Genomic DNA, 27970 nt, shown 5'->3' on the forward strand with positions numbered 1-27970 from the left:
ATAAAAATTATTCTACTTATTCAGTATAAGAAGCTATTGAAGACAAATATTTTTCTAGCGTAGCATGTACCAGCATTACCCATTAAATTAGTGTCACATGTCACTAAGGTATGTATGTATTAGATCCTAAAGTGGAGTAGTATAGTTACCATCTAAATAAAATGTTTTATATTAGTGATAGTTCTGTTTCAGTGTGTTTTCTTTTGGGTCTTTATTACTTTCAGTGATAATAAGAATCTGTGGCCAGCATATTCTGTAGAAAAAATAACAACACATCATTTGTAATAAAGAGCAAATAAAGGATCAGGTAGTTTTTTAAGAAGGCCTGTTTTCAATTTAGCTTTTAAAGCATATCAATTAAAACATTTGGACATTTAATATTATTTTCCTTCATATTCCTGTTGATATTTATATTTTTATTTATTCATTTATCAGTTAGAGGTGATGGGGGTTCAAAGATGAAGTGACATTCATCACAGTCTAGAAGAGCTGAACCACGTGAAGGAGTATTTTTAACCCAATTGTTATTTCAGCAAAGAGGAGTTCAAGAAGCCAGTGAATTTGTCTGAATACTGGATATCAGTATTTCTCTTGATGGACGATCATGTTTTCTGATGGAAAAGAACAAGGAAGGAATGGGATTTTATAAATTCATAAGTTTTTTGAGCTTAAAAAAAATATCTTAAAAATTGGTTATTTTATACCCTCGTCTTATGAATGATTACTATTGTATTATTATTTTTAGCTTTCTCTTATATTCCATGAATTATTTTTCTACCTGTTAGATTTGATTATAACATTAGGAAGCTAACTTGAAAACAGGAAGTATCTTGAGTGGTTAGAAGTCTTACCCAGTGAACTTGTGAGAGCTGGCATATATTAGTTTAACTATTACTCTTTGCTGTTGCAGAAAACAAATCACCAGTGTATCTTTGTATCTTTGATTTTAACTATGAGAATTGCTGAATGGGTCAGCAGGCAGTTTTAGCTGGAGCCACTTTCCTTATTTAAGGAGTGAACTTATCACTGTTGTGTCGTTGATGAGGCCTTCTGTCACTTTTGTTTGAACCATGACTATTGTTAGAAACATTTTCCTTAGAGGAGTTACAGACCTTTTCAAAGAGGATTTGATACCAGAAAACAAAACAAAACAATAAAACTTCCAATTTAAAGTTATAGCCAAAATGCCTTTTTAAAGTTCATTTAAATTGACCGACTTACTGGGACGATGGGTAAAGATATAAGCATACTGTTTTTCTTCAAGTCTGTATAATACTCTCCTTTTCCTCTGTAGTTGGATCGACTGGCTGTGGACGCAGCAAAAGAGAAAAGAGAGATGGAGCAGAAACATTCCACCATTCAACAGAAGGTAACTGAGGGGAAGAGTTAAAGGAGATTAATTTCTGTTTTACACAGTTGTTTGATTATTAGTTTCAGCAAGATACCATTGTGTTGGAATAAGTCCTTTGAGTTTGCTTTATAATTAAATTGTGTACGTGAATTCTCCTCTTTCTGGTAACAGTAAAGTATTTTTCAGATGTTCTGGCATTTGCTTTGTTTTTCTTTTACATCAAAATATCTGAAAGCCACGCTCTTGAACCAGTTTATAAAAACGTCAGTCTGTTTGGGCCTTAACTAATTTAAAAGTGGTTCTTAGTTAGAATTTAAAACACTATTTATAGTTTCAGTTAGGATATTATCAACCCCTGTAAAAGTGTGTGTGTGTGTGTGTGTGTGTGTGTGTGTGTGTGTGTGTGTGTGTGTGTGTGTGTGTGTAGGGGGCTATGGGGGGGGTAGGGGTGGAGAACACCTTAGCGTCAATGTATGTGTTTGATATTATGGACTTTTTCATCTGCAATCACTCAAAGGCAGCACTCCCCATCTCTCATATGATGCTGAAATTTCACTTGTATTTCTTGTTAATTTGTCTAAGCTTAGCTAAAATATTTGAAAAAACTACTTTTAAATGAAAATTTAAATGTGAAACCAGTTTTTAGTTCTATGTGCTAAAAGCTTTGAATATCACAAATCTGGAACTCAACCTAATGTTTATCTTAAATAATCAGTGATATTTTTGTGTGTAGTAATCTGAAAACAAAAGGAGAGAATTATAGGTTGAATGTAATAATACAAAAGTATGTGACAAGATGCCTTCTATCCTGTCACAGCAGATGTCCTCATTATGAAGGTGGTTTTCTCAGGGTGAGGCTTATCGATTACATTCCTGATGTACTGATCCCCGAGATTTTCCTAGATGTGAGGAACTCAACTGCATAATTGTGTTAGTGGGGACTGCATTTGTTCTTTCCCTAAAGGGAAAAAAAGAAAAAAAAAGCCTCTAGCATTACTTTAAGGCAGGGCGCAGAACCTTTTTTCTGTCAAGGACTATTTGGATATTTATAACATCATTCTTGGGCCATGCAAAATTATTAACTTAAAAATTAGCTGTGAAAAAAGCTCCTAGATTTATTGAATTTTGGGTCCTGCCTGCGGTGGCCTTTGGCAGGGCCAGACTAAATGATTTTGCAGGCTGTATATACGGTGGGCCGGACGTTCCCCACCCCTGCTTTAAGGAATCTGCTCCCTTGTTGTTGAGCAATCAAATCAGTTTTTGATGTGGTTTATTTAGAATTTAAAATACCAGTAAACTAGATCTGACATAGAAATGTCAGTGGAAAAAAAGAAAGTGAAATCAGTAATAAAAGTAAGGAAAATTTTATTGGTGATGGGTTAATAATACTCAAAGAGAAACAAAGTTTAAAAAGGGAAGATTGTCCACTACACCATCTTTAAATTAGTTATTTCTAGCTATAGTCATGTAAGACTGATTCCATGTTTTGTTTTTGTTTAAGGTTAAATTACTTTTGACTAGGTAACTTGTTTTAATGACATTACCATGGAAAGATTTTAAAGATACAGGACCAGTCATTTCTAATTAAAACGAGAGATCATGTTATTTGTAGAAATGTGACTATTTGCTTAAACTGAATTATTTGATTAATATTGTGCATCTTTTAATGTCTATTTCCCTATTATATACACAATTCAAAGGTAGTAGATTATTAAATCTAAAGTTAATTTATTTGATTTTAAGTAATAGTTGATTACTGTTTTCATTTCAAGAAAGTAATGTGATTTTTGCTCATTATGTATACTTACCTTTTTTCTGCCTCTAAATGCTGACACAAGGCTGCATTACAGGTAAAAAAAAAAAATAGGGGAAAGGAAAAAAAGATTCAACTGAAAATTAAGGGATAATATGTCTAATGTAATTATTTAGATTTTTCAAGAATTGAAGTTGATCAGTTAAAGAAATAATGATGTTATGCATAATCAATTCATGTAAACTAGTTTTCAAAATGTTACACCATTTCTGGCAGGCAGCACTTTATGAAAATTCCCATTAGCCCTTACCACCTCATTGTATTGTGAGAGTTTTTAATTTTTTGCCTATTTTGGTGGATAGATAACTGACATCTCATTGTGGGTTTTTTTTATGCTTTAGTTTCAAATGAGCTCGAGTACCTTCCCCTCTGTCTCTTGGCATTTGCATATCCTGTTTGTGAAATGTCTTTTAGTCTTTTTCCCCATTCTCCATTAGATTGCCTGTTGATCATATTCTTCATATATTCTAAATATAAACTCCCTTTTGGGGTATATGTGTTTTTGATCTTCACATAGTTTTTTTTTAAGTCTTTTATGGTTTTATGTGTGTATGTGTGTGTTTGTGTATGTATCTTTTCATGTCTTGTTTAATAAATCCTTCCCAACCCAAGATCATGAAGATATGTCTTCTGTATAATCTTCTAAGTGTTTATAGGTTTGCCTTTTATGTTTTGATCTTTAATCCATCTGTAACTGGGTTTTTGTATGTGGTGTGAGGTAGAGATCCAATTTCCTTTTATTCTCAACGTTGGTAGCTAATCAGTTATTAATTAAGTTTGTTCTTTCCCTTCTTCTCTGTGTTTTATTCTCTGTTATACATCACATTTTCATACATGTGAGGTCGGCTTCAGGCTCTGTATTCTGCTTCATTGTTTTTTTTCGTCTTAATTGTGCCAGTACTGTGCTGTCTTAATTACTTTAGTTTTATAGTATATCTTACATCTGACAAAGCAAAGCATCCTACCCTCTTTTCTTCAAAAGTGAATTACCTAAATTTTGCATTTCCATATAAATTTCAGGAGCATCTTTTTCGGGTTGCATAAAAATCAAATTTGGGATTTTGATTGAGATTGCATTAGATATGTGATCAGTTTGGGGAAGAATTGCTATCTTTATTTTATAATGTCTTCTAATCCATAAGCTTGAACTATTTAAGTTTTCTTTAATGTCCTTCATAAAATTTGATAATTTTCTTATACGTCTTTTGTTAGATTTACTTCTAGACACTTGTATTATAAATGTTATTGTAAAAGTCTTTAAAATTTTTCATTGTTTACTTTTGTTATATAGTAGAATAAAATTGACTTCTCTGTATTGATTTTAGAACCAGTAATCGTGTAGTGCTCTTTTTAACACTAATTTGTCTCTGGATTCTGTGTATACATCTTTGGATATTCTGTCTACAAAGTCATATCATCTGCAAATAATGATAGTTCATTTCTTCCTTTCCAATCCTTTGCTTTTTGTTCGTTATCTTTCTGGCTAGGACTTCCAGCATAATCTTGACTCGGAGTGGTAATAATCACCCTTCTTGTCTTGCTTGCAATTTCAAAAGGGAAATCTTCTATTAGCTTCCCCTTGTTGGCCAACCTTACTCTTGCCTTCTCTTTCCTGGGCCCTACACCAAAGCTTCAAGTTCTCCTGATGAGGCAAATGCCTTTAAGGTGAAAGCTAGCTTCCTTGCTCTGCTTACCTCCTTGGCTTCTAATTTTCACTCAGCCTTTTGCCTTTGAGTATTCCTTTCTAATTTAACACTCATCAATATACTTAAATTCTAATAATACATATTTTATCCAACACTATTAGTTGCTTTCATTATAAAATCATATGATCTGTCACATTTTAAGTCCTATAAAATATTAATTTGACATTAATAGTAATTAAATTGAAGGCTTAATTTATCTCAAGAAATATACAGTGGTACCTGGGTTTTCAAACGTCTCCATTGACGAACATTTTGGGTTACCCACGCCGTAACCCAGAGGTAAATGCTTTGGTTTCCGAACACACCTCTGAAGTCGAAAACGCCACATGGCTTCTGCTAAGGACAAGGTCCTGAGACCTCGCTGTCAGCTGTTGATTCCTCAGTTTTCCAATGTTTTGGAACTCGAACGGTCTTCCGGAACAGATTACATTTGAAAACCAAGGTACCACTGTTGAAAATTAGGAGAATACTACAAATGTACTACATTTTCAATGAAGTCTCATTTGATGTTTTAAGTAGTATCAGGGTTATTAAAAAACTGCTGATGTTACAAATGAAACTCAGTTATATCTATTGCTGACTTAATCCTGTCTACATGTTCTATAAATTATAGCCTCAAATAAATTTTAAGTGGGGGAATTAAAGTTTCCCTGATTTTTTCCCCCAAAGAAAAAGTAGGAAGAAATGTAACAGTTCATTTACAGACTCTGTTTCATTTGATTATTTTGGATTATCATGTCCTTTTATGGTTTAATTTTGAGACCTGTCAAGAGAGTTTTTGTTTTTAATTCTGACTTTAGTTTATTTCCTTTTTCCATCTTCATAGACTCAGGTTTGGAAATCCCTTAGGTGATTTTGTCTCTGCCTCCCCTTCAGTGCAGGACCTCCATGTCTAGCATGCTTGGCAGGTGGTCATTCAGCCTTTGTCAAAATTTTTCTCAAGACCGTTTACTACTCCCTAATAGGATAGCATTCTAATTTTGATCATTGGTCCAGAGAATTTTGTAATTACTGAGACTAATTTTTAAAGTTTTAAATTTGTGGATAGCAGCAGTCTTGCAGTTTTATTAGATTACTTTGGAAGTTCATCAGGAAGAAATTTAAATATAGGATTTCTGATTTTAAAATTTCATGAATCCTTGGAATAAATTGAAAGTTTGAATTGCATTCAAATGAAGATTAGAATGATTAGAATGATAGAATGATAGAAAAAGGTTATGGATGATTCTATAGTCCTCATAAAAAAGTGAACTCGTCGTGCCCACTTCAAACTGCTTCTCCTTTGCAGCACTAAATTTCATTTTAGGAAAAAATGTTTTTATCTATTTCAGTACTCCCACATAGTGGAGTTATTACTCCTATCAGATTAAAAAACTTCCATGACAGTACTATATTTAGAAAATAGTGGTAGTCCCGTTTTAAAATATCCATATTCCTTTTTTAATAGTTAGCATACAAATCACCATTAAACATTGGAAAAAAGGGAAACATTTTAAATATAACGCCCTGTATAATATTTAGTTGTTCTCTTTGTCTATTTGTATAAATATTATTTTGTGCTTTTAATCACAGTGCAAAAACAATTTATATTTTCTTTTCTCTTTTAGAGTATATTCCATATAATCATCTGTGTTTTTATATCATCATCATGATTATTGCATAATAGTCCATTGAATTGAATACTTTAATATGTCGATGCATTCTTCTATTATTGAACATTTAGGCCTCCCCCTTTCTTATGAATATTGTTGATGTAACTATCTTAATGCAAAGTATTTCTACCATTGGAGCTGTTCCTCTAGGATAGATTTGTTATCTAGGCAACTTAGTCAAATCATGAAATTTTTTGTTATTTTGTCTAGGATTTCTCCAGTGATGATTCTAAGTTAGAATATAATGTAGATGCTGCAAATGGCATTGTTATGGAAGGATATCTGTTCAAACGAGCCAGCAATGCGTTCAAAACTTGGAACAGGTAATATATTTCAAATACTAGTCTCAATCTTTCCATATTCTCAGTCTTCTGACTTTTCCTGTGATTTGGCAACTCTTTCCTCCATAATTCTCTAAATTCACAGTCCATAGTAATTTTCTGGAACCTAGTTTACTGAAGATAAGATGCCCTTCTAGGAAGGGGAACCCTAAGAAGCAAGTGAAAAGTGACAACACTAATTCTAAATTCTAAAATTTAAGCAAAGTTTAAACCAGGAAGCAAGGAGAGTTTTTATAGTGATTGGTTTATACTGACTAGACCATTATAATAAGGAAATTTCGAATTTGAGCTGCCTTTTCTATTTGTTAGGAAATAGATCTGATTACAAATTATGTATTGAATATAATGGTTAAATAGGCCAAGTGAACTCCCCCCCCCTTTGATTTCCTGTCCCATGTGATACTTATGTACATTTTTACTTAGTGTTTATTTATGAACTTTAAGCCAGGTGATTCTGATCTTTGCAATAATTTTAATTAACCAGGAGTTTTAGGAAATGGGATTGTTCTTATGTGAAGTGTGTGTGGCAGCTGGTGCTCCTTTATTCTAAACTTGATAGTTACCAAAAACTCTGATTTTTTTTCTCTAAATTGATTTCTCTAAAATAGTAATTCAGTAAATTCAGTAAATACTTTATTGTATTTTCCCATGTATTAATATAGTAAAGTGACATCACTTCAGACATTAAGGCATAAAAAAAAGATTGGGTTGTCTCAGAATCATCCTTCTGAGAAGCAGTGGTTGGTCTTTTATTCAATGTTGCCTATCTTTTTGCAAAAGAAAAAAGTAGTAGCCAAAACAATTTTGTAATAATTCAAAATAGTATTGAGTTCTGGTTAATTGATTTCATATTATATTATTGGTTGAATGTATAAATTTTATTTGTAACTTGAACAGGATATAAATTCACTTAATTATAGAGAAGATTTTATTTTTTTAAAATGTACATTAGCAAAATAAGTAGAATTTTGTTGGCAACTTTAGTATACATTTTTGTTTAAATGGACATGGTCATGTTTGAATATTCAATATATTGAAATGGGTTCCTAGTCTACTTATTTTGATTTCTTGGTGATGAGGTTCACTGATATTTTCAAATTTGAGCATTTCCCTAGAACTTGGTATTACCAAATATTTAAATGGTACATGGTGTGTTTTATTTGAAATGATTTTTCTTTACCTGAGAATGAATATAAATTGGAAAGAATGATGATTATACATGATGTTAAGCCTCTTTGAGTTATATAGAACTTTAAAAATAATATATGAATATAGAAGGACCAACTAAGATGGTCTGGTTAAAAATAATGTTATGAGCTATTGTAAAAAGAAAAAGAAAATTTAAAACTCAGTTTTCTAAGCTGTAAAAACTCAGTCAATAATCTTTTAAGCCTTTCCTGGCAAATTCCCATAGCCAGAGTAGGAAATTAAAATAAATTAAAATAAATATATAATTTTTATAATAAAGATATCTCAACCAATACAGTTTCATGAGGTAATGTTAGAACTGAATTTTAACCTTCAGATTTCAAAACAGCCTACTTAAAGTTTAACATTGTGAAAATACAATAAATCTGTAAAACTATACCATTATGTTAAGAAGAATGAAATGAACTTCCATGGGACACTCCCGTGAAAGTGATCTCAGACTTCAGAATGAAGCAGTGTTAGTGGAAAATTGCATTGCTATTTACAGCAATAGAAAAAATGAATTCTGATTTAAGCATGGACCTTTTTGTTTTTATTATTTGTTTCATGAATTCTATTAATTAGCAGATATTAAAATATAAAGTCTCATAGGAGATAACTATTAAATTCTCAATTGTAGACACGTTATCTACCATTTGCAAAATGAAAAAGACAGTAACTTTAGAAATGAGACTGTTTTATAAAGGAGATACCATCTATATGTAGTGGGATGACACTTATTGATTCAAATCATAGATTCATAGATTGTATAGTTCAACACCCTAATTGTTGGTAAAGAAATGGAGGTGCTGAGAGATGGTTGCTCGTTTAAGGTCACACAGGTGGTTTGGAACAAAATTGAGACCCCAAAATTGTCATTTTTTAAAACTTGATATGGAAATTCCAAGCAGTCTATATTTTGATAAAGCAAAATACAACTTCAGCTATTAAAAAATAGCTTAGGGGGAATTATGTCAACAATAAAAAGAAAATTTGGAGGATTAACAAGAAAAAAAGCAGCTTAGAAACCATTTTTAAAAACCTTCTTAGTCCATTAGGAAAAATTATAGATAGCAAATTAATTTCATTTTCATGAGCTTTTAAAGAACATTTTGATGAAAACATTGGTAAAACGGACTTGTAGGAATAGAGCATATAAGCTTATATAAAACCCTTTCACAAATAAAAAGCAAAAGTGAAAACCTTGTAATAGAAGTCTTAAATATTTTCTAGGTTATAAGCCTATAACTATAAAAGGGAAAAGAAAGAGTTATTTATTAAATATTATTTAGAATTTTCTTCTGCTTTTTAATTATAAAAATTTAGAAGGTATCTAAATTCCTTAAGTTTTTAAAAAATTGAATTTCAGGAAATATTTGCAAATAATTTTTTTTGCCTATATATGATTTTAGTGTCTAACCCACTCAAATTAGTTCTGTCTAGCTTGATTTAATACAGTCTACTAGCCTCTGAAAAAAAGACTGTGTATTTGTGATATTTGTGCATTAACTTTAAAAATCCAGGAACCCAGCTCTTCAATATTTTTCTGCCTACTGTTTAAGATTTATTTATTTATTTATTTATTTATTTATTTATTTATTTATTTATTTAGATTGTCCGTGGGTTAGTTTTAGGGGAACTTTTTTTTGGGTCATAATCACCATAGGTACCAATCATATGATCACAAGTTAGCCATTATTTATATTTTTATAGAATGGTTGGCATATAATATTTTCAAAATCAACTGTTTAAATAGACCTCCTTCCTGAGAAAAATGCGAATTTGACTACGAATTTCTGATAGTTTTAAAACCTGACCTTGTGCTTCATAAAATCTAAGTATATCTTGAAAAAGTATTCTATAACCTGAAATTTAACTGAAGAGACCATATTTTGTGTGATGTGGTTGAAGTAGCATAAGGAATTAAAACGCTTTGTGTCTCGTGAATAGTTGAGCTTGTTTCTGGTTGGTTTCAGATTTCTGGCTTTTGGTGTCTTAAGATTTTTATACGTCTATAATATATGTATTTTCTGAAGACATATGAGATCTGCCAAAATAATATTTCAATATCAGGCCATTTTCTCTGTGGCAACTCTACTTCAGGCTCAAATCAGAGATAGATGGATTGCTAGTGTCTATATTTCTCTCTTACTTTTCATGGTAAATTCAGAAAGGATGGATAAACAAGGAAAATAATTAAATATTAACATTATTTAGTTGTAAATTAGTAAAACTAATAAAGTTGAATAATTATGTGCTATGCTCAGTCTTTGTTAAACTAGAAAATATAGTTAAAATCATGAAATGTATTATACAGTTTCTTAAAGCAAAGTATCTAATATGCTGCTAGTACAGGTATGCATTTTTATTTTGTTTGACTTTGTTTTAAAACAAGAAGTATATACATAGGTTAAAGATGTACTCTACTTATGTGTGGCCTTAGAGTTTCTGCTATCATTTAATGAAAAGGGGGTGAGCAAGTGGGTGAGTTTATTTGGCTGATAATATTTTATAATCACTGACATTCTTAATTAGTCATCCCACTTTTTTTATGAAAAGTTTTTATTTGTCTCAGGTTTATATATATATATCTATAGTGATGTATAAGGAACACACTGTTAAGATGAAGAAAGGTACTATCTATATTTAATAGCTATGAGAATAGAGGCAGAAAATAATAATAGAGGTATGCACAAGTGTGCTAAGTCCTACCAGAACTTTCTTTGCCATAATACTTGAAGAAGAGTTTTGAATATTTCTGAAATATTAGTGTTTCAGATTCCTAAGAGTTGGAATTAATTGTACACGTGGATTTATGTATAATACGTGAAAAAATGCAACAGATATTTTCGATTATTTTGTTAGGTTATAAGCTTAAGCTTGTTCCTTTAATTCTTGCTTTATTTTCATATCATGCTAGTCCTTTGCTTATTTTGCACATTTGCGTTTTCATTCTTTTACCGCCTTTCCCTTATGTTTTAATCTGCCCCATTTTTTCACATGACAGGAAAAAGCCCGATCATACCAGGTACCAAATGGCTTTCTTCCCCTCACCCCCTACCTTACTCCAGTTTCCTCTTTGGCACGAGAAAGCTCATAATTAACCTGCGTTTCGTTTGGATTACTTGCAATGGATATAAAGTCTCATATTTTAAATTGGGAAGAAAATGTAAACATCTTAATTTGAGGAACGAAATTATACCTTTTCATTGCCCATCTCCTCAATTGCTTTTAATCTGGAAAGAACATTTGATATGTTTATAGCTACTCAAAGAAGATTATACATTGAGTAATGATATCTTTTTTTTTTTTTTTAAGGGAAATAAGTTAGTAAATGCTTTTCAAAAATTTAAACAGTAACTAGGAATTAGTCCCTTTGGTAATAACCATGTTGGTTATGTTGAAAGGAAACGTCTTTAGTTCCTAGACTTTGTGTTTTGTTTTTACCATTTTGGTCTTTTTCCGTGTGAAAAATAAAATTGAATTTGAAATAAAGGAGGATAAATGTTCAAACTTTTAATTTTGTTAAATGTTCACCTGTTTGGCACCTACATGAATGTGTGCAAGAATCCATTTTCTGTATGGTTTTAGTGAAAGAAGCTTGACCAGTTTAGAAGCTTGACCTTTACCCCTGTTCTTAATTTCAAGTATAGTTCTGGGACTAGTGATCAAACAGGGTAAAAGATACTTGATTTATTTTTTTAACATATATTTTCTTCTCCCTCAATTTTGTCATCTGGAAAACTCATTGGTATTTACAATTTAATAATATTTAATTACTTATGAAATAATATTTTGGCCTCAAATCTTTATTATATTGAGTTACTTCATTTTGAGAGAGACATAAAATGGTGTCTTATTTCTCTTAATGAACCAAGAAATTTTTCTTTTTATTTACTTATTTTTGTTAATCCTCACCCTAGGACATTTCTCCCATTGATTTTTAGAGAGAGTAGAAGGGAGGGAGAGAGAGAGATACAGATACAGGTACACATTGTTTGATTGTCTCTCGCATGTGCCCCAACTGGGCTGGGAATCTAACCTGCAACCCAGGTATGTGCCCTTGACTGGAATTGAACCCAGGACCCTTCAGTGCTCGGGCCAGCACCCTAATCACTGAGTCACATCGGCCAGGGCAAATTTTCCTTTTTAAAACACTGCCTTATATTTTGGCTTGTGACAGCTTCTGAATCTTGTAGAATATAGTATAGTTGTCAATACAATGCTTTCCAAAATTTGTCTTTTTTATTATTTAATTGCCCTTTTTAAGCTCATGCTACCCAAAATCTTCAAATTTTGGATAGCATGAGCTTAAAAATATTAAGTATTTTTCTATATTCCATAGGAATATGAACTGTCTCATTTTTCCTTTTAATAAAAACATTAATAGTAACTAGGATTATTCTATAGGAGCAATTAAAAATTATATTCCATTTTACTTACCTGATTAGTCTTGATCAATGTAAATGAGTATAGTTAGCTCTTTTTCTTTAAGGATAGAGGAGGGGAGAGTGTGTCATAAGATATACAGATCTTAGTAAGTGAAAATTTTTTCTGCCTACGATTCATTATGATTTTATTCCTTAGGAGGCATTGCCCAATTAAGATGAATTTATAGTGTCTTTCTTAGTGTACAAAAACTGATGATATGAGAAAGTCACCAGACACAGAGAAATGGCAGGGAACTAGGTTTCAGAAATATGTATGATCTGTAAAGTTATTAATCAGAGAAATGATCTCTGACAAAAAGACATAAGTTTTTAATCTAATTTGTTATTATTTTTAGAGTTTACTATCCTAAGATGCAGCATGTCCAAATAAATTTAGTTTTTGAAGACTAAGAAGCATGAGAAGCTTACATGGTTTTATGGATGTTTTTCCTTTGTGCAGTAAAACTCTATGTAGTTTTTCATCAAGTTATCATAATATGATTACTACAAAACACAAGAATTTTTATTAATGTAGTTCATCCTTCCTCAAATTATTAAAAAAAATACTTCAATCAGTATCAGAGATTGCTTCCATTGCATGTCATCCCATGTGGCAGGGCTGCACCATTTTGTTTGTTTGTAGGCATTTCCTTTAACATTTCTAACCAATTGTGTGTCCCAAAGCAAAGAAACCCAGAAGTTCTTCCTTTTCTAGCCTGCCTCTTGATCATTTGCATTTAGAGGCAACCTACTTGGTTTTATCTAGATGCTAATTTAACAAATCTCTATTAATGGTAAAGGTGATACCTTTTTAAAGCAGCAAGAAAACCTAACAATCTGTCTAGCTTAAAAATAGAAAATCATTTCCTCAGCTTTGGAGAATTAATTTAAAAAATAGAAATTCTAAATATGTCTAAATACAATTTATAGTGCTTTTTTTTTTTTTTAGTATCAATGAAAAGGTAGAATCTCTATCTGCTAATAGATTAATAACTAATGTTTACAATAGAAATCATCTCACATGAAACTAATTTTAAAATAATGACTCAAGTATTGTTTTACCTTTCATGCTTGATGAGAATTTTTGCTTTCTTTTATGAATCGCTTTTGGCTGTGATTTTTTTTATTTTTTGTAAGTCTTTAGGTCCTTTTACTGTTTTAATAAGTTAGAATTAGTAAATATGCCATAAGTAGCTTAGCTTTTTCTTCTAAAGAGGATTGCCTAATAATTTACAGTAATGAGCAGAACAATATAAATAGTTGGATGAATCGTTTTAAAAATAACTTTGGTTATTCTGTTTCTGTGATTATATGAAAGTAGGCCAAGTAAATTGGCAGTTGTCTCCTGTTTGATAGCAATTGTAAAATGATGATTTAATTTTCTGTTTTGCTTACCAAATCACTTGCTGAATTAGCTGCAGAATGGTTGAAAACAAAGCACCATTTATTTCATTGTTTTAATGTATACAAATGTATAGTCTTATTTACAATATAAATTTATTTCCGATTTATAATAAAAACAATTATTTGGGGGGAGAGATTTTGGTTATTTTGAGGAACCTCAGGAAAAAACAAACAAATTTTTACTTTAAAGCAATTATTATTTGATGATAGCATAAAAGGTAGCTTTTGTTAGGATTTAAATTGCTGACTTAAAATGAATCAAAATATAGTAATTTTACTTCTTGAATCTGTGGTTTTAAAATTGTTTAAAATCGTTCTTTCAGTAGTTATTTCATTGGCTCTAGTTTATATAAAGCAAAACAAAACAATGTACTTCTCAAAATATAATTATCATAAACTGATTTTCTAGTGCTTTCCCAAATATTTTGTACCTAACAACAACTGAAATAAATTGTGTTTGTGAAAATTTAATCTATTTTGTATTTATTTAGACGCTGGTTTTCAATACAGAACAATCAGTTGGTTTACCAGAAAAAGTTTAAGGTATGTTTTTTGTTAAGTAATTAAGTGAAAAACCTTCAGTGAATCCCCAGTTTTGGTTCTTTATCTGTTTGTCTTGGGAAAGCATTGAAGTACATAATTACTCATGTGTGGGGAATTACTGTTAATTAGTTTTATGTTTGGATGTGTATAAGAGGATTCAGAAGTGGAAAGTATCAACATTCAATACTTAAAAGCAGAGTGATTTTGAATCCCGAATTCTTAATTCCTAGCTTTGAGATGGATTTTTTCTGACCCAGGGTTAATACTTTTTTTCTTCATGTTTCGTTGTCTATTTGTGTGACAAGAATAGTACTGCCATTCCATAGTACTATTTGGAGACTGTAGAAAAGGATGCCTTTAAGAAATATCACCAAATGGGCACAGGTGATAATATAGAAATGGCATTAAAATGTAACCTGGAAGTAAGTTAAAGAAAAACCTCTAAATATGTTAATGTTGTTTTTATATATTCATTTTTCTGAACCTTATTTTAAGCGTGAGGAATTTTTATTTATTGGAAAGGTGTACTGAAATTACATGTGACTTGACAATGTGACAATTCATTTCCCTCCTAATGTCTGAATGTGCAGCCTTGACCTCTTTGGACATTTCCCTCTGAAGGCACTGATCTCTGCCTCTCCCTGCTGTGCCTCAGCTTCTCTGCCCTCCCTCTCCTGTCACCAGCCTTGTTGGTGTTCAGTCAGAAAACTACAGTTGCAGGTGATAGTGGCCCAGGAGAGACCCTGGGAGGTTTGCTTTATGTGGAAAAAGGGTATTGAAATGGTCTGTAGACACCATGCAAAGCATGGAAGATTTTGTTTCCTTCACACACGTCTTAGCTTTTTCTTTTTTTATTTTGAAGGTTCTGGTAACCTGTGGTGTATTTTTTTCTGTTTTCCAGTGACCTTGTTTTTTTATTTTCCTCACTTTTCCTTACCAATGTCTCTAACCACTATGCACAGATAAACTTGACCTACAAACTCCTTAACCTGATCTGTAAAGAATGTACAGAGTTTAAACACATCAATAAATACTTCAACTTCCACCCCCCCCACCCCCCCACCCCCCGCCTCCAAATTAGAAAAAAAGAGCCATTAGTTAATTGCTGACTTGGCTTTTACCCAGTTAGCCTTTATGAGTGATACATTCAGCTGTAAATTTAAAATAGTCACTTTACTCTTGAGGTGACACAATATGAAATTTTACTTGTTTGGTTCTATGGTTGCAGTTTTTTTCCACACAGGTCCTTTATTTTAACCAATTAGTTCATGGTTTCTTCTACTCTGATAAACTTCATTTTGATTTATCTTTTTATTAAGTACTAGGAAATGATAAAACCTTTCTTGTTTTAAGAAGGATATATAGGCACCCCCCCGTTATTTAAAGCTTGGCTCATTAAAGACTTCTTTTATGGAGGAAAGTATTTTTATTATATGTGAGTAGGGACCCAGATGCATAATGGATATTGAAGAAAATTAACAGGAAGCTAACATTTATTGAGCACCTACTAATAAGTTGCCAAGTTTTGGACTAAGCTTACACTATTTCATTTAATTCTTATACAGCAATTCTATGAGGCAGGTAAAATTATTAACAGGGCAGAATTACCTTTATTAGTTATAACTGTGTTGATAGCTCCTGTTTCTAATCCAAAATAAGAAAAAATATACATCTTTATTTTTTTAAAATATATCTTTATTGATTTCAGAGAGAGGAAAGGAGAGGGAGAGAGAGATAGAAACATCAATGATGAGAGAGTCATTGATCAGCTGCCTCCTGCACGCCCTCAACTAGGGATCGAGCCGCAACCCGGGCATGTGCCCTGACCGGGAATCGAACCCTGGTCACCTGGATCCTAGGTCGATGCTCAACTGCTGAGCCATGCCCAGCCGGGCTGAAAAAATATACATCTTTAAAATGAGACCATTTATTCCAAGTAATATTTTTAAGTATTATTGGTAGTAGTATTTAAAACCTAGATTGATAAATATGGGAATTCTGTTTCCTTATAGGATAACCCCACTGTGGTAGTGGAAGATCTAAGGCTCTGCACAGTGAAACATTGTGAAGACATAGAACGGCGATTTTGCTTTGAGGTGGTCTCTCCAACAAAGTGAGTGGTTCTAAAGAATTTGAGAGTTGCTTTTATGTTTCTATAGTTTGTCTTAAAGAACTTTCAAGAGTAGAGAAAGATTTGGGTTTCACTTGTGATATTCTGTGCTAACTAAAAAAAAGCATTTTAAAAATAAATTACGTTAATTAGTAATTATAGGTATTAGAGTTAGATTTCTATAACTTGTACCCAGTATCATATTCTTTAAATTCCATAAAGATTATTGGTGTGGCCATATGAAAACTTTTTAACTGTCATGGATGATAAAGTGAACTCATAGATCAGTCTTTTTAAAACTATCATTTTATATTTCTACCCAATAGAAAAAAATGTGTTATGTTTATATGGTAAGTTTGTTTGATTTCTTTCCAATAGGTAACTTACTTCATTGATACCTTGATTTCTTAATGAATACACTCTGTCCTAAAGATAGATGAAATAAAATCTTTCTACAGAAATGATTATTTTTATTAGAAAATTATTAAATAACAAAGTCGGCAAAAAAGTAAACCTTATTATTCTTTGGGTTAATTTAGTGACTGAGAAAACAATGTTATTTCCTTTTAGAAGTTGTATGCTTCAGGCAGATTCTGAAAAGCTGCGCCAGGCATGGATTAAGGCTGTTCAGACCAGTATTGCTACTGCTTATAGAGAGAAGGGTGATGAATCAGAGGTTAGTAAACACTACTGCAATACCAAATGATAAGTAGCCCAAGGTTTTTCATTTTAGTTGCAACATTGTATGATTATAACATTCTTTAAAAATTTTTTAATAGAGTTATATGTAATTGACAAATAACCTTTTATTAGTTTCAGACATACACCATAATGATTCATTATTTGTGTATACTACAAAATGATCACCACAGTAAGTCCAGTTAGCATCCGTCACCATACACGGTAACAAAGTTTTTTTCTTGTGATGAGACCTTTTAAGATTTACTCTCTTAGCAACTTTCAAATATGCAATATAGTGTTATTAACTATAGTCACCACACTGTACATTATATCTGCATGACTTACTTATTTTATAACTAGGAGTTTGTATCTTTCGACCCCATCCACTCATAACATTCATCTTTTATGGAGGATTATTTTTTTGGTAATTGAAATAGGGTTTATTTCTAAAATCTAGATTCAATTTCTCTTTTGTTTACTACTGTTGACTTTACCTATCATTAATAAAAATGATATTTTTATTGATTTTTAGAGAGGAGGGGAGGAGAGAGAGAGGAGAAAAACAGTGATCCATGTGAGATCCAAGCATCCATCAGCTGCCTCCTGCATGCCACGTCCCCTACTGGGGATCGAGCTCAAAATCCCAAACCCCAGGCATGTGCCCTGACCTGGAATGGAACCAGCAACTTTTTGGTGCACGGGACAATGCCCAACCAACTGAGCCACATCGGCCAGGGCGGCTTTACCTATCATTTTATTTTAATATTTCAATATATGTTTAATTCCATATTTGAATATTGTCCCAGTTTGACATAAGATATTCTGATGCAAGTATTTTTCCCAAATATTATTTTAATTAATAATAAAATATTGACTTGTGAAAGGTATTTAAAATTAAAATTGGGTAAAAAGTAAAAAAGGAAGGCTCAAATTGTCTCTTAGTTGAAGTCTTCCTGCAGGAGAAGATAAGCTGAATATGGACTCTGGAGTCATAGTCTGGCTTCAGCTTCCCAGTGAGTTTGCAAACTCTTGAGCAAGGCCAGTAGTGAGTCTTGAGAAATGGAACTTACCACTTTGTTCAGGTGGATCCTGAAAATGAGTCTTTTGTGAGTCCATGCATGTCTGAAAATGTCTTTATTCCATTGTCATATTTGTTTGATAGCTTGGTTGGGTTAGAATTTTTAGGTTGGAAATAATTGTTCTTAAGAATTTTAGCTGCATTGTTTTTCTAGTTTCCAGTGTTGCTATTGGAGTCTTTCTTAGTACTATCTTTTGTAGTATTCCTCTCCAATTTCCCTGTTTGTTTGTTTCTGCCCCCTGGAATTTCTTGTCTTATTTTAGGATTTTCTAATTTTTTGTGTATTTTTGCTCTAATTTCTGAGAGATTTCCTCAGTTAATAATCTTCCAAACCTTCTATTGAATATTTCAGTTCTGGTAGCACATATTTCATTTCCGAGAGTTTCTTTTTGTTTGCTGAATGCTTGTACATGTAAACCTGTTCTTTTTTCATGGCTGCATTGTTAGAGCCTTGACTATACATTATGATAACACAGGGAGCCTTAAGAAAAATCCCAGTATTAGAGTACACCACTGAACAGCTGAATGGAGTTGGAACCCAGGCATCAATATTTTTTAAAGATTCCTAGGTGATTTCTGTGTACATGTAATGTTGAGAACTATTGTGTTAGAGGCTTTCCTTGGCTATCTGGCAACCTGCTCATGATTACAAGGTAACTGAAAACCTGTTTGGAAGCTCTGAGTACATAGTTAGGACTTTGTTGACTGTGAGCTTTGCTAAAGTCTGGAGCATTTATTTTTTGAGGAACAACCAGAGTTAAGAACTTTGGAGTCTTTTCAGCAAGTGTGATTCCCTAGAAAACACTCACCAGTCTCCTGCATAGGGCTCTAAGGGGCTTCCTGGGAACTCATTATTGGGAGTCTCAACATTTAGTGTGTATATATTCATTTAATCTTCTGCCTTCCACCCTTTCAGGTAAACCCCATCCACATACTCTCTGTTTGACTTCACCAGAGAATAAACTTTCAGTCATTTTAGTTTATGAGTAGAGAGCAGTCCCCTAATGGCACAGAGTTGGGGAGGGGATCTGGGACTCTAACTGCTTGTTAAACAATCATTCTTCCACCTTTTATTCCTACTTCCAGGGTTAACTAGTATAAATCAGCGATTTTCAAACAGTGTGCCACAAGAATTTTTAAAACGTGTAATACCGGACTATTTAGTCAGGTGCACTGACCTCTTTTCCCTTAGATTGTCAAATAAAAAAATGACAAGAGCCAATACAACAATAGCCATCTAGTGTGTATGAATCAAAATTATACCTATTTTTTGTGTGAGATCAGCAAAAAATACATTTTTTGGTGTGCCGCAGAATTTTAACAATTAGTTTATGTGTGTGCCATGAGATGAAAAAGGTTGAAAATCTCTGGTTTAAGTTCTTAAGCCCTCTGAATGTTACATGATGTAAATTGGTGAACTCTGAGATTTTTCTTACTTACTATCCTTAGATTTGGCCTTGGTCTGTTCAGTTACCATTTACCCATTTTCCAGCACATCTCCTGGATCATAGGTTGATGCCACACCGACTAGGCTAAACCCAAATACCTTTTAGGTCATATCTTTAGGATCCCCAAACTACATCTTTCTATTTGTTTATTATTGGTATAGACTTTTCTATGAACTTAAAAAATTAGCTTTTTGCTTATCTGCCACCTTTTGCTTGTTCTAATAGCTCATGACATTCTTAGATATTGTGTATTCTATTGTTGATTCACTCTGTATTTATAAGTATGTAACCAATCTGTTCTTTAGTAAAGGCCCGTACCACTTCCAGTTACTCACTGAAGCAGTTGAAACAACTTTCTTGCAGTTCATTGAATACCTTGGAAAAACTTTGTATAAAGTAATACTTACTTTATTCTTGAGTCTTAATAGTCTCATGTTTATTCCCTCTGTTTCTCAATTTGCCTCTTTAATAAGTGTTCTCCTTTCTCTTTGACATTGTATCTTGTACATATGTTCATTGTATCTGTGTGTGTGTGTGTGTGTGTGTGTGTATGTATATATACAGGGTGTCCCAAAAAATGTATACACACTTTAACAGCTGATAGCTCAGTTTTGAAAATGAAATGTATTTTAATAAACACTGTCTTTATAATTATTCAAACTGTGTATATATTTCTCCCACAAGACTAAAAGCCAGTTGATGGAGGAATATGTATCTTTCCATTTTTTAAAAAATTGGTTTTAGAGAGAGAGGTAGTGGGGGAATAAGAGAGACAAAGAGAGAGAAACATGAATTAGTTGCCTCCAGCACATGCTCCGACTAGTGATTAAACCTGCAACCTGGTATGTGCCCCGACCAGGAATCAAACCCGCCATCTTCTGGTGTACAGGACGACACTCCAACCAACTGAGCCACTTCAGCCAGGGCTATCTTTCCATTCTTAAATCTCTAATGCCTCCAACAGTGCCTGGTTTAGGTCCATAGTAGGCCTTCAATTTATTGATCAGAATGCAACATGTATTATAATTTTTTTTAAAACAAATACAAATAATTTTTAATTCTTTTAGAAGCTGGATAAGAAATCATCTCCATCCACAGGAAGCCTGGATTCTGGAAATGAGTCAAAAGAGAAATTATTGAAAGGAGAAAGTGCACTGCAGCGAGTCCAGTGTATCCCTGGCAATGCCAGCTGCTGTGACTGTGGCCTGGCAGACCCACGGTGGGCCAGCATCAACCTGGGCATTACCCTGTGCATCGAGTGTTCTGGGATTCACCGGTGGGTAGGCCTGCCCAGGGTGAGGGACTTCTTTTGGATAAACACACATTGTAAATTATCATATCCCATTGGTTAGAAGGCCTTTTCCCCTTGCCTAATTTGACTGCCAGTTTGTATTTTTTTACCTCTAAAGTGGATACAATTCTGGTTTGTGAAGAGCTTTTGAAGATTTTGTTTCACCATTCTTTGTATTAAATCAGAAGATGTAGTCCTATATATATATATGTGTTGAGGGCTATATTAGAGACTGCCACATTGTAAGAGAAAATTAATTTGCATAATAAGCAAATGGAAGTTGATAGTTTTATATATTAACAAAGTCTTTTTTCCCACTTAGGAGTCTTGGAGTTCATTTTTCAAAAGTACGTTCTTTAACTTTAGACACCTGGGAGCCTGAACTTTTAAAGGTAAAATAAATATTTGCTAAAAAATATTTCATATTTTCACATAAAAGTTCAGGAATTTAGAACCTTTGTTTACAAATGTATGAGTTTTTCAGTGCTAACAATGAACTATATTGTTTTGGAACATAACAGGCTATTTTGACAAATCTGCTGTTTTCATAGTGGGTTTTAAAAATTGCTAAGTTTATGTAGTAGCACTCTTAACTCCAAGTCAATTCACTTTTTAAGGAAACTAGTGTTCCTACATTTTTATGCTTTCTCAAAAAATATCTTAGGTTCTGTGCCTTAATTTTAATCTTTTATAATTGTATAAATTCTTGATAAAAATGTGAGACATATTGCTATAGTAAGCTCTATAATGGATTGGCATGTTGTTTTCAGTATGTTGTTTTCATGGGGTTATTTTAGCATAGGACCATTTGCAAATTTACATTTGTCAGGGTAGTAGTCATCAAATCAAGACATCCTTTTCCTGTGTGTAAGGATTCATATCTATGAAAATATCGCAAATAATTTTAGATCACATCTGGGGTTCTGATAAGATTTACAAAACTCATAAGTTAATATTCCTTTTAATTCCCCCCACTTAAAGGTTGCAGTATATTCTTCATTTATTTCATCTGAAAATTGTGTTCTTAATGTGCTTCTCTTTTTATTTCAATCTGTAAATAAACTGGTAATCCTGTCAATTATGTAAAGTAAAAAATTTGCTTTGTGAAATTATTCTATAAACGTCTAAATGAAAGTGATAGATTGGCTCCTAAGGTAGAGCCCTACTTACATAGACTCTATTAATTGCTATGAATTCAAAGGTGAAGAAAGTGGGGGGAGAGGGGGAGAGATCTAATTTCTGCATCAACTTTGTGTATAGATATGAACTCAGTGGGTTCAATTTAGAAAATTTGAAACAACTGTGATGTATTAAAAAAATATGACTGAAACATTTAAAGAAAATATTTTGAAATACTTATATATGAAATATGAGGGGAAAATAGTTTACTTCAGTTCTGAGTTGTTTAAAACTTGACCTGTCTGGCCTTAGACTTATTTCTTGTTTACTTTACCAGACACTGTGAATAATATAGAGGATTGTGCTAGCCATGGTGGGGGAACAGAAAACTAGTAGCAGGTGGGAGAGGAGAAACCCTTTCCTGTAGGAGTGGTAATCTCCAGGAGAGGTAGAATGGCAAATGGTGGTATTGCTCTCAGCTCGATTCATTTTGCTTTAACTTGAAACTTCTTTGTGGAATGAGAAGTTACAGAATATGCAAAAGGATTAGCTAGCTGTACTTGCTCTAATGACCTTTATAATATTTTTAGGAATTTCTAGCTTATTTTTCTTTTCCCTGCCAAACAGCTTATGTGTGAGCTGGGAAATGATGTTATAAATCGAGTTTATGAAGCTAATGTGGAGAAAATGGGAATAAAGAAACCACAACCAGAGCAGAGGTACTATTTCAGTTGTCTCAACTTGTCATCTTCTTTTTGCCTAATTAGCAATATAGCTTTCATCTTATTTTACTATAATTGATATGTAATTATGAAACAGACTGTTTAGAAGAGATCGGTACTGCCTCTGTTAACATGTGGCTAGATAATTATCTTTTATTGATGAGACAGTCAGTTATAGTCTCCAGATGAGAATCTTAAAAATTAAGGTTCTATGTAGGAATGTAAAAGCTCTTAGCAGTTAAAGTAGACCAAAGTTTCATTAGCTGCCAGCCTTTAAAAAGAGATAATCTGTTCATTAATGTATCTAAGGATCAAGTTTCTACTATATCCAGTGAATAATTTTACATTTTGAGACTTAGTTCAGCAAGTATTTGTTAATCACTTGCATTATGATGCTGTAGAATTAAAGGTGACAAGGTAAGGAAGAGTACTTAATTGCTGTGTTTGAAATTATACTTCTATTTCTATATACGGAGGCTCATTGAATAGAGTGGCTAAGGGTGCCTTCAAGATACATAATTTGTTTTTCTTTTTCTTTTTTTTTAATGTTTTTAGTCTTTATGATTCTTTAGCATTAAAATTTTATGTCATAATCCTATGTTGAGATTTTACATTTGACTAAATCCTTATGTATAATCACTATTATTTTAAAGTTATTGCTCTCTAAAATAATATCACTTAAATCAGATTATTTATTAGCTAGAGCATGGCTGTTTGAGTTACTTTAGACCTTGAAATATCCTGTTTTAGCCAAAGACCTAAGCATTTTAAAAAGATATAAGAAAAGGAATAGAACAGTCTTGGCATTTTATGATTCTATAAGAAATCAAAAGTGTAAAATGTCACATCTTTTCCCCTGCTTAAGTTAGAAATACTATGTTGTTTTAAAGTAGTTGTCTTGTGAAAAATTATGACCATCAGTAGTGACAGTTCAGTATGTGACATTATTGGAGTAAAAACGAAATTAAAGCACAAAGGCCTATATATAAGAAATGAATGGGTACAGAAATTTAGACAAGAGAATGCCACATTAATATTTGTGATTTTTTAGTTAATCGTTTCTATTTTATTTGAACATGAAATCATAGCTCATTAACTATTTGGAAGGAAAGTGCTGCATAGTGTCATAGATTCAGTTTTAACTGGCATTATATTTAGTGACTTGGTTTGAAACAGTCAATATGTAATGGCTTCTTTCAGTATTAGTCATGCTCAGAGACTAAGCAGAACATCATGGCATTTTTATGTTTAGCACACAGGAGAAACAGGCATATATCAAAGCAAAATATGTGGAGAGGAAATTTGTGGATAAATATTTTATATCATCATCACCTCCTGAGCAGGAAAAAAAGATGTTCTCCAAAAGGTGCGAAGAAAAGAGGCTGAGCATTTCTAAACTTGGGCCAGGTGACCAAGTCAGAGCATCTCCCCCAAGTTCAGGTATTACAACTTACTTGTGTATATAAATATTTTCAAATGCTGATGTCACTTTCTTAATATCTGAATTAGTAGCCACTGTAGATTTTTTAAGTGCCAAAAACTATTTTCTCCTACATATTCTAAGGAAAAATTGTATTTCTCTGTCTTTAAAACTATTAAATTTAAATAGGTCTTGGTAATTCAGATTTTTAGGTAATGTGTATATTCTAAGGAATAAAACTGCTTAAAATGCAAGGGGAGATGGGAATTATAAATCTATCATGGCAGAAAGCCCTAACTATCTGATTAACCACCTAACATCCTTCCTATTTTTTCCTTCTAAATTTTTCCCAGTAACGTTTTTTTCCTGCCCTTTTCCCTTCTTATGGCCTGCTTTGTGCTTTGCTAACTTGCATGTCCCCAGTGGTTGCTGTAAATAGCGACGAGGCCAGGCGGGAGTCTCTGTTCTGTCCTGATGAGCTAGATTCACTCTTCTCCTACTTTGATACCTCTTCAAAACTACGTAGTAGTAAGTACTACTCTTGTGGAGCATTCCAAGTCTGTGCCAGTGGTCATTGTGCATTGTGGCCATTTCTCTAGATGTCACCCATTGTCTCAGGATTACACATTACTTACAGTCATACAATAAGCTAAGCTTTTCACTACCCCTTACATCTAATGGGGTAATGAGATGTATTACAACTCTGAAAATAAGTTTATTTTCAGGCTTTGTGATTGATTCATATTTTGATAAGCTAAGTGCTCAAAAGGATTAAAATTGTATTAAATGTATTCTACTTGTGGTGGCTGAGTTCACACTGGTGTATCAGAGTTAATTTTAAACCCTTGTTGTTTGTGGGAGGTTGTTTTCTTAATGACTTTTTAAAAATCACTAGCTGATTTTTCTTTTAAACAGTCAAAAGTAATGACAGTGGAATACAGCAGAGCTCTGATGATGGAAGGGAATCTTTACCCTCTACAGTGTCAGCCAATAGTTTATATGAACCTGGTGAGTTTTGGTGAAATTCAGTGTTATTTGGTATTATTTGCTGAAAAATGCATGTGTTAAATGCCTAGTCTTGGTTAAATAGTTTCTAAAGGAAGTGATTAGTCTTTTGGAAGAAGGAGTGATACAGTTAAATGAAAAGGCAGCTCTTTTCATATTTGAAAGTTCTCTCCTTGCTATACAGTCTTCTGAGCCTCATGATATATGCTAAAAGTACCTTGTCAATGGCTAAGGAACATTTTTTTCTTAAATTTTTATTTATTTATTGATTTGAGAGAGCGAGAGTGAGATAAACAGACACATTGATTTTTGTTCCACTTATTTGTGCATTTCATTGGTTGATTCTTATATGTGCCCTGATTGGGGGACCAAACCCACAATCCTGGCATACTGGGACAATAACCAACTGAGTTACTCGGCCAGGACTAGCTAAGAATAATTTTTAATCCACATATGTCTCTTTTTTTTTTTTTTTTTTTTTTAAGATGTCTTTATTGATTTCAGAGAGAGGAAGGGAGAGGGAGAGAGAGATAGAAACATTAATGATGAGAGAATCATTGATCAGCTCCCTCCTGCACACCCTTGACTGGGGATGGAGCCCACAACCTGGGCATGTGCCCTGACTGGGAACTGAACCTCGATCTCCTGGATCATAGGTCAATGCTCAACTGCTGAGCCACGCCGGCCAGGCTCCATGTATGTCTTATTACTCTTCTCTTTTCTTGTGGCTATTTTTTCTTATTGGGAGAAAGAGATCAGCAACTCCCTTCCATGAGTTTTTTTTGTGCTTTACTGACTTGTGCTTTACTCCTATATTCTCTCCTTCATGATTTTTAGTCATTTTGGTCTTGCAGAATGCTCAGGGTAGTAAGTGTTCTTCAGATTCTTTGAATTCCTTGTACTGCAAATTCTGATGGTGTTGGATCATCCTAGGACTAAAGTAAGGTGTCATCTGGTAGTAAAATTCTTTAGGGATTCTTACTGTCTCTTCCAGTCTTTAAGTCTAGGCTTATAGGAATATACCTAATTTTAATCTAGTAGAGTGATTAACCTACCTATTGGGTAGTGGCAAGACCACGAAAACCTAACATACCAACTTTTTATGTGTTTATAAGAGAAGAAAGTTGACTGCTTGGGGAGTGACTAGTCTATTGGAAATAAAATATCTTTGTGAAAATCTCCAGTCAGCTCATTTTGTTAAATTAGTGGTTCCTCATGCCACAGCTTTCACATTGTTATACAATTAAGAGTTCATTTAAAAAAAAATTGTGGTAAGTTACACATAATGTAAAATTATCATCTTACCATTTTGAAGTGTACAGTTCAGTGGTATTAAGTCTGTTCACATTGATGTGACTCACTGTCTCTACTATCCATCCACAGAACTCTTCATCTTACAAAACTAAAGCGCCATGCCTATGAAACAGTAATTCCCCATTCTTTCCCCCCCCAGGAGCTCATTTTTGACGATGTGTTTATGTTTGCTTTTCAGAGGGAGAAAGGCAAGATTCTTCTGTGTTTCTTGACTCTAAACATCTTAATCCAGGACTCCAGCTTTATAGGGCTTCGTATGAAAAAAATCTTCCTAAAATGGCTGAGGCTTTGGCTCATGGTGCAGATGTGAACTGGGCTAATTCAGAAGAAAACAAAGCAACACCACTTATTCAGGCTGTGTTAGGGGTATGAATTTGTACCTTGAGGTTTTCAGTAGTTAGTAGTAAAACATGTAAAAGAACAATTCATTCAGAACATGGCTTTAGTATTATTTTTTGTTTTAAGAGATGGTTTGGAAAATTGAAGAAGAAGCTACTAATGATTTCTGGGCATCACTCTGTGAGCTCAGTTTTTTTTCTTAATGGAAGAGAATTCTGGTAATGAAAGTAGTGTGTTTTGCTAGATCACAAACTGCAGATTGACTTAGAAGTAGTTCTTGGGAAGAAATAATGTAATTTATCATTTTTCTACTTTTACTGGGGGGTATTTTCTCTTTCGAGGAGAATGAATTAGAAAGCTGTTAGAATAAAGTAAACACTGTTTTTAATGGAAATATATTGTTGTGTGTTTTTTGTACATTGTTTTCTTCTTTCCTCTAAGGGCTCTTTGGTGACATGCGAGTTTCTCCTGCAGAATGGTGCTAATGTAAACCAAAGAGATGTACAAGGGCGGGGACCACTACACCATGCCACTGTCTTAGGGCACACAGGGTAAGTGTAGTGCTTACATATTTAAGTAGGTTTTACTTGAAAAATTACTTTGAAATAATGTTTTGCTTTAAGAGATGGGTTGGAAAATAGAAGAAGCTAGTAGTAATTTCTGAGTATCACTTTGTGTAAGTTCAGTTTTTTTTCTTTAAAATTCTTTTTTACTTGTTTTTTAGAGAGAGAGAAAGGGAGAGAGAGAAAGAAACATTGATTTGTTGTTCCACTTATTTATGCATGCATTGGTTGATCCTTGTATGTCCCCTGACTGGGGATGGAACCTGCAACCTTGGATTATCAGGATGACACTCTAACCAACTGAGCTACCCGGCCAGGGCTATCAATTTGTTTTTCTTAATGGAAGAGAATTCTGGTAATGAAAGAGTGTAAAATACAAGTCTTTTGCTAGATCACAAACTTTTTCTCAGATTAAGGCCAGTAGGCAGAGTTTGTAAAATGATACTTTCCTA

General features: G+C 33.0%; 1 protein-coding gene across 3 annotated transcripts in view; it reads left to right on the plus strand.

The window, feature by feature from the left end:
- ACAP2 (ArfGAP with coiled-coil, ankyrin repeat and PH domains 2) overlaps window positions 1-27970 on the plus strand; it is a 119346-nt gene that overhangs the window by 77419 nt on the left and 13957 nt on the right. For 2 of the 3 annotated variants that reach the window (XM_016200028.2, XM_087818225.1), the window contains 12 exons: window positions 1295-1369; window positions 6733-6845; window positions 14377-14428; window positions 16441-16541; window positions 17109-17214; window positions 20813-21021; window positions 21359-21428; window positions 22783-22874; window positions 24130-24317; window positions 25213-25305; window positions 26795-26982; window positions 27397-27506. In XM_016200028.2, the coding sequence (XP_016055514.1) occupies window positions 1295-1369; window positions 6733-6845; window positions 14377-14428; window positions 16441-16541; window positions 17109-17214; window positions 20813-21021; window positions 21359-21428; window positions 22783-22874; window positions 24130-24317; window positions 25213-25305; window positions 26795-26982; window positions 27397-27506 (1397 nt within the window). Of the gene's footprint in view, window positions 1-1294; window positions 1370-6732; window positions 6846-11058; window positions 11080-14376; window positions 14429-16440; window positions 16542-17108; window positions 17215-20812; window positions 21022-21358; window positions 21429-22782; window positions 22875-24129; window positions 24318-24720; window positions 24826-25212; window positions 25306-26794; window positions 26983-27396; window positions 27507-27970 lie in introns of all 3 variants that reach the window. The other variant, XM_087818226.1, reaches the window with a different exon arrangement.

Source organism: Miniopterus natalensis, chromosome 6 (assembly GCF_054644295.1).
Source record: "Miniopterus natalensis isolate mMinNat1 chromosome 6, mMinNat1.hap1, whole genome shotgun sequence".
In the NCBI taxonomy this organism is placed as follows: domain Eukaryota; kingdom Metazoa; phylum Chordata; class Mammalia; order Chiroptera; family Miniopteridae; genus Miniopterus; species Miniopterus natalensis.